Here is a 15,027-nt window from a genome sequence, read left to right on the forward strand (position 1 = left end):
TAGTACGGCCTTCGGGGGGGGGCATTTTTATACTCTATTTTGTTGCTTTTATAAACAGAACCGTTACGGAAAATAAGGAGTATCCTATCCACCACTTATTTTTGAAGTTATCTACTCAGTAATTAGATACAAGAAATAAAAAAGCAAGATTCACAGAAAGTAAAAACAGAACACCGGTTCACGCTCTTCCCAAATCTTATTACTTCCAGGTGTGAATACCAGGAGCAGCGCGAACAGATTTGAGCTCTAATTCCGCTCCTACTAACCCCCTACAATTCTCTACAGAAGAGTCCAAGAGCAGCAGAAAAAAGAACTGGCCTGAAAGTGAAAAAGAGATGTTGGGGTGAGGCGAGGAGTTGGATTATCAAAACTTTAGTAAAAAATAACTCTGGCTGTAGTTGCCAGAAATAAGTTATCACAGCATGTAAAGTCTGACACTGGGTAAAGCCCAACAGGCTTTCCCTAACTTCAAAACAATGGCCTTTAGGGCAAGGAAGGGCTAGGAACAAAACAGCGGCCAGATTCCTAACTGTGGAAAGTTTAAACAAATTTGTTCCTCAGCGAATGGGGGAAAGGAGAGGAGGGAAAGTCTGGGCTCTGCCGACGGAGCGCTTGGGGTCCGCACTGTGCGCGGCAGTCGGTCCAACGCAGGGAGGCGCTGGGATTTGGGGCAGCAGCGACGACATCCACCCTGGAGCCCTGGCCGAAGGACGTGTTAGGACCCGGCGGTTCGTGTGGCCGAGTAGGTGGAACAAGGACGCCGACGGCGAAGACGAGTGGGTCCGGCGCGAAGGGGCAGGGGTCCCAGACTCTGGGGGGAAGTTGGGGGCGAGACGGTGCCGGGACGCCGGGGAGGGAGAGGCGAGAGACGGCGGGCGGCTCTACTTACTCGGCTGTACCAGATGCTGAGGCGGGCCGGGGCCAGCACGGCGAAGAAAGTCCTCTGGGGGTCGGACTGAACGTGGAAAGGCGCCTCGGCCGGGCTCCCCAAAGGGCAGAGCAGCCTCTTGGGCCAGCCGCTGAGGAAATACATGGTCCGCGCGGAGCCGCCGCCGACGCCGCGGCGCCCGGCGGCCCCCGGCCCCGTCCGTCACACTCAGCGGCCCGGGGCCGGACGCCCGTCTCCCACACCGCCACCGGCCGAGTCGGCGGCGGCGGGGGTGGCAGCTCAGGGCATTTGCCCGTTGGCCGGGCCGGGCCGGGCCGACGCGAAGCTAAGCGACTAAGGCACCCCGGCGCAGACGGGGCCCAGTGTAGGGTAGGGCGGGGGAGAGCGAGTCGGGGCCGGGAGGGGGCGGGAGGAGCTGGAGGAGCTGGAAAAGCTGGGAAGGCCCGCCCCGGCCCCGCCCCTTCCTCGGGCCGCCCTGGCGTCACCACGCCGCGCCGCGTGTGTCTGGCCAGGGAGGGCTGCTGAGCACGCGCGCGTACTGGAGACTTCTCCCCTCCCCCTCCCTCTGCTTTCTGAAGCTTCGCCTTGGGCTTCACTTCAACACGCATGCGCCTGTGCCCCCCCCCCGCCCCATGCTCCTTTGCACCTCCCACTTGCAATGTAGAGCGTGTAGTCTGGGCTGGAAGGCGGGACTACCGCCTGAGACTCGGCGACAAGTGGGCCGAGCCAGCGAGACGCAGCTACAAGGCGACTACGAGCTGGAGCCGCCCGTTGCCTGGCCTAGCCAAATTTGACTTCCCTCGCGGATTGGTGCGGCCTCTGATGGAGGCGGTCCCGGAGCTGCATCGCCGAGCGGGGGTGGGGGTGGGGGAAATTGCAGAGGAGGACGAGTCACGTGACGCTCCGTGCTCTAGTTCCGGTCCTGGATTCTGGGCCGTGATCTCTGTGCTGGGTTGTCGTGTCCCTCGCCCAGTGAGCCTTTCTTGTGTGACAAGGTCTGCGGTGAAACCTGCTGGTGAACTTCCTGCCCTCATGGAGTTTACACCCTAGAGGAGCCCTTTATTTCAATTCGTAAATAAACCACCATGGAAGTGCCTGAATCCTGTTCTCTGTCCTTCAGGAATTCTAAATGTAGTGTATATTTTTGAATTCAGTTTGCATTTTTCTGTCCCTTTACCAACCATAATGTTAAACAAGGCGAGGCTTTCTCTTTTGCACTCTCAGTAGGGTGTAAGATTTAATTTTAGAGGTGGAACAGACTTTAGAGATTCTGTAGTTCAATGTTTAACTTTTTGGACCCAGGGATCACCTTAACAATAAGAGGGTTTTCTTAAGTGTTGACTCTACCTCTGAATAGGATGGCAGGAGTGGCGAGGGAATGCGGAGTAGGGGAAGGGGGGGGGGTCTGGATTAAAAGACTTGCTTCTCATTATCTACTTTTTTGTACCGTCTGAATTTTTCCACGTGTTTCTATTACTTTTTCAATTAAAGGATTTTTAAGTTAGCCCAGGTTTTAAAAAAAAATGTTAGCTCACATGAAAAAGTAGCAAGATAAACAGCAAAAGAGGAAACAAAGTAACTTAATCCGTATCAGATGTAGTATTGTAGCTGGTATTCATAACAAAATATGTAACTTTCCATAATTTTCCTAAACATTCAGTGCATTCCCCAGAAGGCGATCAAAGAACCCAGGATTCCTCAAATCAAAGTTGAAATTGCCTCACTGCTCACCAGCCTCTTGTGGTCAGACCGTGTCTCCTTCCTGGTGTTTTTTTCTGACAAACAGCAAAGCAGCCTGGAACGTAGTAAGAATAGTAAACTCAAAGTATTTGTCAAAGGAAATTTTGGATGAAACCGTGATCCAGCTGAACTGTACCATTAGACAAATAAAGAGGCCCAGAGTGGTTTCTTGACTTGCCAATATAAAATTGTAGAAGAATAACAGTGGCATCATACTGTCATCTAACATTCTCAGATTCAGTTATGCACTTGGCAGAAAGAGAGAGGAAATTAAAATAAGTTACAGGGCACCAATTCCACTGGCAAAATTTCCTGAGAGTGTATTCATCCCAGCTCTCCTTCAGAGGTTCTTTGTTCTCACGTGCTTCCTAAATGTTAGCATTTAACTGCCCTCAAGCACATTTTAAGGAACTTCTAAGTAATTTTCATTGCTCTCAGTTTTAACTTTACTTGCTGGCTTTAGAATCTAATTTCCCTGCCACATTCCTTTGTAGTATTTAAGGTTTGCAGAATATTTTCAAATGCATGACTTGATTTTGTTCCACAGTAAATCTTCAAGGTAGGTAATACTGGTGTGATGTTATTCTCACTTTCTTAATGAGGAAACAGGACCAGAGTGGTGAACATGCCTAAAGTCACATGGCCTGAAGAGAACTGGCCTTCCTTCTACAGACCTAGTGATCTTTGGATTGAACTGAACTGTGGTAGCTGCTCCAGGCAGTGACACCCTGTAGGCCTTTCGCCCTGTGGGGGGAAAAGTGAAATATCTGACTCTCCACAATCCCTTACTTAAGAGTTCCCCCATTATGATAGAAACCTTATGAACTGGACTTAACAGCTTTCAAATATCAGTGTAATGTTACTCTAAATACACTAGCAATTCCTGTGCCCTGAATGTTCCTTCTCTTCCTTTCCCTACACCACCACCGTCACTCTCAAGTCAAACTTAATGAACTCTATTCTAAGACTCAGGTGTAAGTGAACATTAATAGGTATGTGTTTTCATGTATCAAATTAACGGGTTTTTTTAATTAGAAGAAATGTTCGTACACAGAAACAGAGGTACATTTATAAACGGTTGGTGGAAGTATAATTTGGTGCAGTTTTTCTAAGGAGTAGTTGGCATTACATTTAAGAAAGAGAGATCTTAAAGATATGCACACCTTTGGCCCCAACTATTTCTTTTCCTATGATTATTTTCTAAGAAATAAACACCAATATGTACAGAGTTTAGCTTTAAGAATGTACCCCACAAAGGTGTAGCTAAGAGCAAGTAATCCAAATGTCCCCCAAAAGACATTAATTATAGTCCTTCCTTACAATGGAATATCTTGCAAAAATAAAAAATTATGTTGGGGAAGAATATGTAATCATATAGAAGTATATTCACTATTATGAAGTAATGAAAGCAGGAAAAAGGCAGTATCCTATGTTCATGAAAAAAAAAGTATAAAAAGGCCTAGAGAAAAAAAAGGAAGAAAATGCACTAAAATTCTGGTATTTACCCTGACTATGGTGCTTTTTATGTTCTTTTGGGGGCTTTTCTGTATTTTCCAAATTGTCTATAACGAACACATGTTACTTCTGTAATGAAAAACAATTATGTAAAACAAAGTTAAATTGCTCATGACTGATAATGACCCACTTGCCTGCTTTAAGTGGGGCCTGCAGTGCTGGCAAATCAGGGTGGAATGTAGTAACGTGGAGCTTCAGGCGCTGTCCCAAGACTGGTGAGAGGAGGATTAGGAGGAAAAGCACCCTGAGTCATCAGACTGAAAGTAGGCTCTCTGCCCTTCGGACATTCACAGACTTCTTATAACAGTACACAGTTGGACTGGAATTTGATCCTTCACACACCGCTCCCAATATGGGGGGAGCTCTATAATAACCTATCACAGTATTCACCGAAAGTGATACTGCTTTAGTTTTTGACTGTTTAATATGCTTTTTTAAAAAATACTTATTTATTTTTGTCTGCGTTGGGTCTTAGTTGATGGCACGTGGGATCTTTCCTACGGCACGCAGGCTTCTCTCTAGTTGTGGCACAAGGGGGTGGGCACCGGGCTCCAAAGTGCGTGGGTTCTCTAGTTATGGCATGCAGGCTCAGTAGTTGCAGCTCTCGGGCTTAGTTGCTCCACGGCATGTGGGATCTTAGTTGCCTAACCAGGGATCGAACCCGCATCTCCTGCATTGGAAGGCGGATTCTTAACCACTGGACCACCAGGGAAGTCCCTAATATGCCTTTAACATTCAACTTTATGACACTTCTGTTATGTGCAACTGATGTATTTGCTTCTGGGATAGATTGTTGATTATTATTCATCCCCTCCTGAAGATTGATAATATCTCAGCTGAAATGATACAATGTCTGTGTTTTGCTTCAAGGTAATCCGGGGGTGAGTGGAGAAGGTGGAAATATATATGAAACAAGGTTGGCCGTGAGTTGATAATCTAGGAAGCTAAATGATGGGAACTTGGGAACTCATCTTGTTATTCCATATGGTTGAAATTTCCACTAAAAAAGTATAAACATTTAAATTTTAAACAAATCAGGAACTCCATCATGTGTGATTAAGCAATCTACCTTGTCCACAATCCTCATGGTAAATAGTGTTAAATTTTACTTAGAATCATTTAATTAACCATAAAGGCAGAATGGCTTATTATTAATAAGCCTTAATTGATGCAAATGAGACTCCCTAGGCTGGCACTTGAACACAAACTAGAAAATAAAGTGAGGAAGTCTGCTGTTCCTAATAAAGCAAAATGGGAAAAGAGTCACTATTCTTTCCCTTCACTTTGATCTTTTTAGAAATTTTTAAAAAATCGTTGGAAACAGACCTGATTCCATTCAAATAGCAAACAATAACAATCGTTATGTTTGACCATGTCTCATCCAGTTTTCCAGTATAAAAAATGCCAACCTGAATTTTCTGTGTGTATTCTTTATTAAAATAGCAAGAGGAGTTCGAATGAGAAATTGTTTAACCCCATAATGTGAGACAACAGAGTTCACCATAATTCTAATGACACCTCCCTTTCTTCATTCCCCCCTTCTTCCTCCATCTCTTCCTCCTTCTTTTCCCTCTATATTCAGAGAAATTTCCCTTCATTAATTTGGAGAAAAATTTATATTCATTGCATTATCTTTTTTATTGCCTGTATTTACCAGTAAGCTTAGAGTCATGTTTAGTGCCCAGGTGTAACAAACCATTCTGGTATATAATAGTTTTGTCTTCTGCGCTATTCTCATCCATTAGTCTTAGGTTTTCCACTAGGTTTAATCTGACAACTTTGAGAATTACAAATCCCAAGTGAGTACAATTCTAGAAACTTAACAGTTTACATGAAAAATTTTTATCAAACCAAACCTTAATATTAACTGTATAACTTATGTTTTGTAACAGTTCAAAATGTTATAAAAGGGCAACACTCTTTTTTTATTACCTTTTTTAATGGTTTAGCTGTTGTGTTGTGGTAAACATATAACATAAAATTTACCATCTTAACTATTTTTAAGTGAACAGTTCAGTAGCCTAAGTATATTCACCTTATTGTGAAACAGATCAACAGAAATTTTTCATTTTGCAAAACTGAAACTCTATATCTATTAAACAATAACTTCTCTCTTCCCCTGCCTCCCAGCCCCTGATAACCACCATTCTACTTCCTGTTTCTGTGAGTTTGACTAGTTTAGTTTCCACCTCATGTAAGTGGAATCATACAATGTTTGTCTTTTTTGTGACTGGCTTATTTCACTTAGCGTAATGTCCTCAAGGTTCATCCATGTTGTAGACTGTGATAGTATTTCCTTCCTTTTTAAGGCTGAATAATATCCCATTGTATATATATAACACACTTTGTTTATGCATTCATCCATTGATGGACACTTGGGTTGCTTCCACATTTTGGCTACTGTGAATAAAGCTGCTGAGAATTTTGGTGTACAAACATCTGTTCAAGTCCCTGCTTTCAATTCCTTTGGAAATGTACCCAGAAGTGGGATGATTAGATCATATGGCAGTTCTATTTTTAATTTTTTGAGGAACATCCAATACTGTTTTTCATAGAGGTTGCATCATTTTGCAATCCCAGCAACAGTGCACAAGGGTTCCAATTTCTCCACATCCTCACCAACACTTGCTATTTTCTGGGTTTTTTTTAATAGTAGCCAACTTCATGGATGTGAGACGATATCTCACTTTGGGTTTTGATTTGAATTTCTCTGATGATTAGTGATGTTGAACAGCTTTTTATATACTTGTTGGACATTTGTATATCATCTTTGAAGAAATGTTATTATTACCTTTGATACAATGTCACATCAGCAGGTCTGCACAGAAAGACAAAGCTCAAGAGCAAATCTTTGAGCTTAAGTTTTGGAGGATGTCTTTTAGGTTCTCCATCAAGTTTGAAAGTGGTTAATCCTTACATTCAGAGAATTGCAGGAGTCTTACAAGTATGACATCTTAGTCAGAATGGGCCTTAAATAATATCCAGTCCAATCTCTAGACCTGATAAGAATATAAATGGATTTCATAGAGTAAGTTTACATATATTTAAAACATAGAAATAATTTATAAAACCACTAAAGAATTAATATAAAATGAACGTATCTATGAAACAACACTCAATACACTTGATTGTAAGTACCTGAGAGATACAGAAAAGTGGCTACATATTTAAAAAAAAAAACAAAACTAAAGGGACAGCCATCAAAATATTTGCAGCAGTCATCTCTAGAAAATATAATTACGAATGGTTTTTCTTTTCTTTTTCATTCTCGGCACTTTCTGGTTTTTTTTTCTTTTATAATCAGAAAAATAGTAAGTGCTATTTTTTAATATGTTAATTTGTTATTGAGGAGATCAGTTTTCCCAAAGTGTGGTCCACTCATCACTGCATCAGAATTGTCTGGAGATACAATTTAAAATGCAGATATCTACAAACTATCATGTATAAAATAAGCTACAAGGATATATTGTACAACACAGGGAATATAGCTGATATTTTATAATAACTATAAATGGAGTATAACCTTTAAAAATAGTGAATCCCTATATTATACACCTCAACATATAATATTGTATATCAACTATACTTCAGTTAAACAAAGAAAAATTAAAAAGAGAATCTGCCACACACACAAAAATAAAATGTCGATTCCTTGGCCAAGTCCCAGGCTTCCTGAATCAGAATTCCTTGATGGTGTGGCCCAATAATTAGCATTTTAAACAAATACCCTCATGATTCTCATGCATATTAATAAGGTTGATAAAGAGTTGATTAGGAGTTAAAAAGCTAAAGTGCCTCTTGTTTGTACTCTATATGTGGGCTAGAATTTCTGCACTGAATCTCCAATTCTCCTGTCAGCATGCAAACAAGTCAGAATCCAGGTGCACTGGATTCCTAGGAAGTGTGGGCATGAACCCTCTTCCAGCAAATCCGAATTTTCTTGATTTCCTGATGAAAGAGTTATCCAAAGGGTGTAACAACTCTGCTGTAGAGACCAGATGAGACCAAGTTGTTGAAGTGACCTTAGGTCATTCAATAGTAATCATCATGAGTGAGCTGAGCCCATGCTTATGGACTACCTGGCCCGTGCTCATCATATTTGTTTTGCCCTCCTAGCCCTCTGAGCTACACTTAACTGTTCCTCATCTGTAGAGTGGAAATGATAATAACTATCTTATCAGATTCTCTTTTTTTTTCATAATGCTGGAAACCGAGAGCTCAGAGTAATCTGTGCCCTTAGCAGTATATTTTGGATTAGACACAAAGAACTTCCTAATGATTAATGCTATTACACGAATAATAATAATAGTAATAATAATAATAACAACAGCAACTAGTATTTATTCAGCCCTCATTTTGTGCAAATACTGCTCTAAACACTTAATTTTTATTGTCCTAACAATCATATGAGGTAGCTATTATTATCCTTATTTTACAGGTGAAGAACCTGAGGCTTAGAAAGACTCAAGGTTCACAGAGTTAAGAAGTGGTGGGGGCTTCCCTGGTGGTGCAGTGGTTGAGAGTCCGCCTGCCGTTGCAGGGGATGCGGGTTCGTGCCCCGCTCTGGGAAGATCCCATATGCCGCGGAGCAGCTGGGCCCGTGAGCCATGGCCGCTGAGCCTGTGCTCTGCAACGGGAGAGGCCACAACAGTGAGAGGCCCACGTACTGCAAAAAAAAAAAAAGAAGTGGTGGAGTCAAAACTTGAACACAGAACCCAAACACTTAACAACTTCAATACTGTCTCTTTCTACAAACTCATTTTCTCACCAACTAAATATACATATTTTATGTCAGGCTGACTTATTAACTTTTTTTAATTCCTAAGAATATTTTTTATTAATCCTTCATGCAGAAAAATTGCTAAGAAAATGAATGAAATTGCCATTTTCACATTCACCTAGCAAATAACATCATTTGTATCTTTAGCAAAAATGAAAACGATAATTTATCCAAAAGGTCATGTGAATTCTTAAAAATTAGCAGTGGACAGAAGAGAGGGAAGAAGAAATCACATCACTCAGGTAGGATGTTGAAGGCTATAAAGTGAATCAAGGAATTAGTCTTTTAAAAATTGGATAATAGATTAACAACATTAACCCACCCACATCGTTCAATACATGATTCACCAAAGGAAGACTCTCCCCTTACCCAAGTAACTTCCTAAAAATGCCCATTGGAATGCACTGCAGGCTCTTTCCTCTGAAGGTCCTTAGGATTTGATTGTGTTCCTGTCGTGTGCTGCACTGCCTGTGGCTTCCCGATAGAGAGGAATCTTCTGTAGGACCCTGCGAAAGGGAGCATATTGTTCCAATTTCTCCCCTCAATCTACACTTACCCAACCCCAGGCAAGCACATTGTTCTCAGAGGTTGTCTCAGAATTCCTCTGCAGTAAATACAAAAAATTGACAAAGATGGCAACAGCTCTCTCCAGGTTTTTACCTTGACCAGGTGGAAGGAAACACATGGGTTTATATCAGCCAAGTGTGTGGATTAGAAAAGGAACTTGGCCATTGCCTGCATATACTTTGTTATTAAGCCCACATCCTTCCATGATCACAGAAATAAAAAACAGTTTACCTGTTAATGTCTGTTAAAAAGTAGAAAGAGTTATCCAGCTCTGTAACCCAGATCTCTGGTGAAAAGTCTGTCTAAAATGGGGCAAGCTCCAAGACTCAAGGAATTGGGGAAATGGGTGCTGAGATCCTCTAAAGCTTATCCCTAAATATGCTATTATTGCTCATACAGTTCCCTCTTGTGGCTAAAGTAGTCACTAGAAAAAAAAACTACTCAATTTTGTATCATCCTCTCTTACTCTACAGATTTTATAACAACTATGGGCATTTCTAAGTTTGTTCACCTTGAAAGCACTAATAACAATACCCCCAAGCAAAAGGTCCGAAACAAACTTATTCAGACCATATAACTACCATACAATAAATTTTAAAGATGTCAAAACTCAGTTAATGCAGACATGAAGTTGAGTATATGAAATCAAAGACAGTCAAGGAATTAAAATGTGTGAACACGATAGTTAACACTTTACAATGCCATTAACCTTAACAAAGCAAGAGTTTCCCAAAGCCCATGTTAGTCCCTGAAAACATATTAGACACCACTGGAAGTCCAGTTAATCAGCAAAAGGCCATAGAGTCACAAGTTGGTGAAAGAGTTTGTCACATTGAAACACAGTACGTAACATTATTATATTCAGGCCATGGGTAAGCTATAAATCCTCCAAAATTATGTATGTACTTTTTATCTTTCATTTACTTATGACTGCTTCCTCAATGTTCTATTGAGAACGTGTTTGCATTTATACCTGTTTCACTATTCCACTTATTAATGCACGCATTTCCTGGGTTCTCTTCTTATTAAAACTTTAGACAAATATAAATTTAAAAGGAATGGAGCAAAAGAGACTTCTGAAAAAAGGTCCACCAACAAAGCAGTAAAAGAACCATCTAGTGGGCTTCCCTGGTGGCACAATGGTTGAGAGTCCGCCTGCCGCTGCAGGGGACACGGGTTCGTGCCCCGGTCCGGGAAGATCCCACATGCCACGGAGCGGCTGGGCCCGTGAGCCATGGCCGCTGAGCCTGCACGTCTGGAGCCTGTGCTCCGCAAAGGGAGAGGCCACAATAGTGAGAGGCCCGCGTACCGCAAAAAAAAAAAAAAAAAAAAAAAAAAAAAAAAAAAAAAGAACCATCTAGTGTGTCAATATTCAACAATCCTTCAAAACCTTTCTCTCCTGTCGCCCAAAGACACTGTTACCTTCAAGAACAGGGAACCATCTATGAGGCTGCTTCCTAAAGAAGCAACCCTGTGCTCTCCTTCCAGCAATGCGGCACCTCCTCCACCTGGGTTCTCCTTCTTTTGTAGACCCACCTTTCCTTTACCCTTTGTCTTCGTTTTGTTCCCCCAGAAGCCAACAAGAATACATATGCCAATAGTTTATTTGGGTGTTGGTAACAGGAAATGCCAGCAGGGAAAATAAGCAAGGGAGGGAAGACGGCCAATAAGGGGAGTGTTTTCAAGCCCATTAGCAGTATGGGTAACAAGTGCTTAGTCCCTCTGGGGAATTTTGGGAACCAGTGTAGAACCCATGCCTCTGAGTTATTGCACCTGAGAAGCAAGGGAGCTGGAGATTTACGCACCAACTCTTACCAACCATTAGTTAAGGGCTGCTCCTGGGAGGCATTAAATCTCCGCACACCCAGCCTCCATGCCCACGGTTGGATCTCTAGCCACTAGAGAAAGCCATGGAAAGGTGGGGCAGTTGCTGGCAGGTGGTAAGGCCCCAGGGAGACATGGTGCACCAATAGCCCCTGCTACACTAGTGTCTGAGATTCCAACCTAGTACTACACGGAGACCCATTATCAAAAGTCAGGGCTCACTGAATAGCGAAGAAGGTCAAAAGCTCTGGAGACAGACTGATTGGTTTCAAAATCTGGGTTCTTAACCTCACTAAGCTTCAAAAATCCACGAAGGATTGTTGTGGGGACTAAATAATGTAATTCATGTAAAAGTACCCAGTATTGTGACTGGCACATGTTACATACTCCCCAAAACGCTAGTGATTAATATTATTCTTAACACTGGATCCCCTTAAACCAGACCAGACCTAAAAATGTTCTGCTTGACCAGTTTGCCCAGCAGGAATCCAAAAATTCCAGTCTTGCTATTGGCACAGCATTTATGCTGGTGTCAGTGAACAGAACTGGCAAAACCTCTGTGTTTCAACCCAACTAGTCTTGAAGACCTGGCCAGATGGAGCCCTGAATTCTCATCAGAGTGGGAGAGGGTTATCTGAAGCTGAGTGGGGCTCAATAGATCCCACAAAATAGATCTCCCAAGGAAGGCATAGGTTCCAGGACAGGACATGGTCCAACTCACCCTCTCCACATTATTTTTCTGCCCAGCCACTCAGACAGTCTTTAATTTTTTTTTTTAATGTTTATGAGAAAAAGTAGAGGAGGAAAGAACTAGTACTTATCCTTCTTCCTAACAAGTTCCAACACAAAAATATAACTGCCCTTTCAATAAGCAAGTATTTTTGGAATTCCTTAGTTCAAATGAAATTACATGGTTCACATGCCCAAGGCATATTTTTCCAACTGTTTTTCCTCCCAGTCAGTGAAGACCAGACTTTTGGAAAAACTCAAACTTTCATTAAAGTTCAGCCATGCAGGATATAAAAGCTGGGTGGGTCCTACTTAGATTTTTCTTTGTGGCTAAATATCTCTACCTGATAGCAAGAACAGATTTTAGGAAGAGATACAGAGGGCATGGAGAGTGAGGTCACATAAAGACGAAAACAAAAGGAAACTTTGAGAAGAAAACATATAGTTTCCAAAAAACACCAAAATTTTCAATTCTTTAGTGTCTGAAAAATATAGCAAATTTGTTTCAGTACAATGCTGTGTTTTTCTAAATCGCTCATTGATAATGAAGACTGTAATTGAAATTCCAGTTTTGAAAATGTTTAGCCACTATTATTTACAGACGCTTGATAAAAAATATTGCCCTCTTTAATTAAAGGAAACACATATCCTCCAAAGTCGACACTCGAAAGAGAATCTCCACATGGAAAGGAATAGCTGGATCTTATATCTTCTCCTTGGCCTGGGTGGAGGGCACTTTTCCCTCCTTTAACATTGGCCTAAGCCAGGGCAGTAGACTGGTTTGGTTTCAAAAGCATTTTCTAATAAACTTCCTGTACCCTAATCTCTGTCTGAGTCTGCTTCCCTGGGAACCCAATTCGTGGCAGGTACCCACAGCCCAGGTGCAAATACCTAGACACCTTAACTCCTCAAGTCTAGACCCAAAGGAGTATAGGAAGAGAAAGTCAAAGCAGCCTGTTATTGCCTGTATGTAGAACTGTCTCATGCTCAGGTGATTGGTGGTTTTAGTGATCGATTACTCCCTTGCAGGAGGAAGTTTGCCCGTCTCTCTCTTTTGAGGTCTCTGAATAATAACCATATCAAAATATAACTTAATAAGTACCATATTTATAAAAATGTGGGTTGTGGGGACATTTTGTTGTAAACTGTCTTAGAAATAGAGTAAAAATAAATTAGCAAAAAAAGAATAGAGAAAGAGACTTAGAAATGAAAGAAGTACTTATATATCTCACTTTGTAAAAAAAAAATACATTCCTGAAAAAATGGACTATGAATCACATTTTGGTGAATTAAATTATGTTTTAAAGTCAGTAGCAGAACTCACCATGTAGAGATTTTTGTGACGAATAGTTTTGCAGAGAAAAAATTGCAAATTTAAATCACCAGCTTCCAATTTGTTATTTTATGAAACTAGATTTTCACTCACTGAAATGATTTAAAGTATTTGTTACTCCAAATCTAAAGCCACAGCAAAACATCGAATGTAAAATTGCATTCAACTCTAATTAACTGCTCTTGGCCCAATGTTTTTAGATAGAGAGGGAGAAAAAGTCACTTCAAGTTATATATTGTGATATTGTTCTTAAGATTAGCCAAATTCTTTCCCAGTACTGCAACTTTATTGTATTATTATTGCTCAAAATAAATGCATTGGCGAAGACTTATCATTCTCTCCCTTAAATAATTTTAATTCTAATGCTACTTTTTTTGTTGTTTTTTTTAAAATTAATTAATTTATTTATTTTTGGCTGCGTTGGGTCTTCACTGCTGCACGCGGGCTTTCTCTAGTTGCGGCGAGCAGGGCACGTGGGATCTTTCCGGACCAGGGATCTAATCCGTGTTTCCTGTGTTGGCAGGCAGATTCTTAACCACTGCACTACCAGGGAAGTCCCTAATGCTATGTTTTGGTAATGGGCTTAAACTTCATTCTGGAAGTCTTTAAGAATAGAGAAATGAAGGTTGGGAACTTACTTATCCTCTTCTGCCAAAGAGTGTTTTTTTTTTCCCCCTAGATTAGTAGTTGCAGAGTAACCATGGATAATTTGGTACCAGATTTGGATAGAGGATTGAAAACTTGTCCTTAGCTCAAAGTCAGCAATTCACATTTAAATAAAATGCACATTTGGATGCAGTGCTCAAATTTAGATAAGATTACGTTAAAGAGATTCAGGAGGAAATAAGTCCTAAGGTGACGTGTATTTACAGTGGAATGAGGAACTTCCTTTGGAGACTAATAAGTATCAATAGATCTGTTATTGCAAAGCTACCTAAACCTGCTTATATGGTATCATGAGAGGCAACAGGCACAAGTACACGCGTCAGGAATGTCTTTTGGAGAGGAGGAATAGCATGTACTCAGATCCAAAATATACTGACATGAGCTCTCTTGAGAAGAGTTTCAGATGCATAAGGATATTTCTTAAAAATAGGCTTCTACGTTAGGAGTCACTTCATTTCTCTGGGCCTCTTAGACTTATGTGAAAAGACAAGAGACATTTTGTGCCCAGTACAGAAGTGGCAGTGAAGGAATGACCCTAGTTCCTTGCACTGAGGATGTCCCTGCAGGCCTATAGCTCACCCAACTCCTTTCAAATTGTCTGCTCAGCTTCTCTAACTCTTGGGTAAGGTGTGTGTTTAACCCCACGGTGAATGGCACCAGGGATTTGGGAGTGGGGAGAGACTAGTGCAGATTCCAGTCCATCCTTGTGGGTTCCAGTGTGTCCTAGCTTCCCCCACTTCACATCCTGACTTCCTGTCCTGCACACTTTAGCTCTAGCATCAGACACAGGAACAGCAGCCTCACATAGATGGTACAACCAGCTTCCGTAATTGCATACAGTCAACTCCCTATAATAAATCCTTTATTGTGTTCATTTCTCACAGAGGTTCTGCTTCTCTGAACAAATCCTGACTGATACATTTGGGTTGAAAAAAAAATTTTTTTTTTTTACTATTATAAAAATGCCACTATGAACATTCATGT

At 41.3% G+C, this 15,027-nt stretch overlaps 2 protein-coding genes across 8 annotated transcripts in view; both read right to left on the reverse strand.

Moving 5' to 3' along the window:
• RIC1 (RIC1 homolog, RAB6A GEF complex partner 1) overlaps positions 1-1,256 on the reverse strand; it is a 136,573-nt gene extending 135,317 nt beyond the window's left edge. For 2 of the 3 annotated variants that reach the window (XM_033404406.2, XM_033404407.2), the window contains exon 1: positions 890-1,240. In XM_033404406.2, coding sequence (XP_033260297.1) covers positions 890-1,033 — 144 coding nt within the window. In that variant the 5' untranslated portion in view covers positions 1,034-1,240. Of the gene's footprint in view, positions 1-889 lie in introns of all 3 variants that reach the window. The other variant, XM_004279111.3, reaches the window with a different exon arrangement.
• A 5,931-nt stretch (positions 1,257-7,187) lies between these two features.
• PDCD1LG2 (programmed cell death 1 ligand 2) overlaps positions 7,188-15,027 on the reverse strand; it is a 94,057-nt gene continuing 86,217 nt past the window's right edge. For 4 of the 5 annotated variants that reach the window (XM_049711326.1, XM_049711325.1, XM_033404400.2 and 1 more), the window contains 2 exons: positions 9,294-9,430; positions 7,188-8,810 (listed from right to left, as the gene is read on the reverse strand). In XM_049711326.1, coding sequence (XP_049567283.1) covers positions 8,624-8,810; positions 9,294-9,430 — 324 coding nt within the window. In that variant the 3' untranslated portion in view covers positions 7,188-8,623. The remainder of the gene's footprint in view (positions 8,811-9,293; positions 9,431-15,027) is intronic. The other variant, XM_049711323.1, reaches the window with a different exon arrangement.

The sequence above is a fragment of the Orcinus orca genome, chromosome 6, assembly GCF_937001465.1.
Source record: "Orcinus orca chromosome 6, mOrcOrc1.1, whole genome shotgun sequence".
NCBI lineage: Eukaryota > Metazoa > Chordata > Mammalia > Artiodactyla > Delphinidae > Orcinus > Orcinus orca.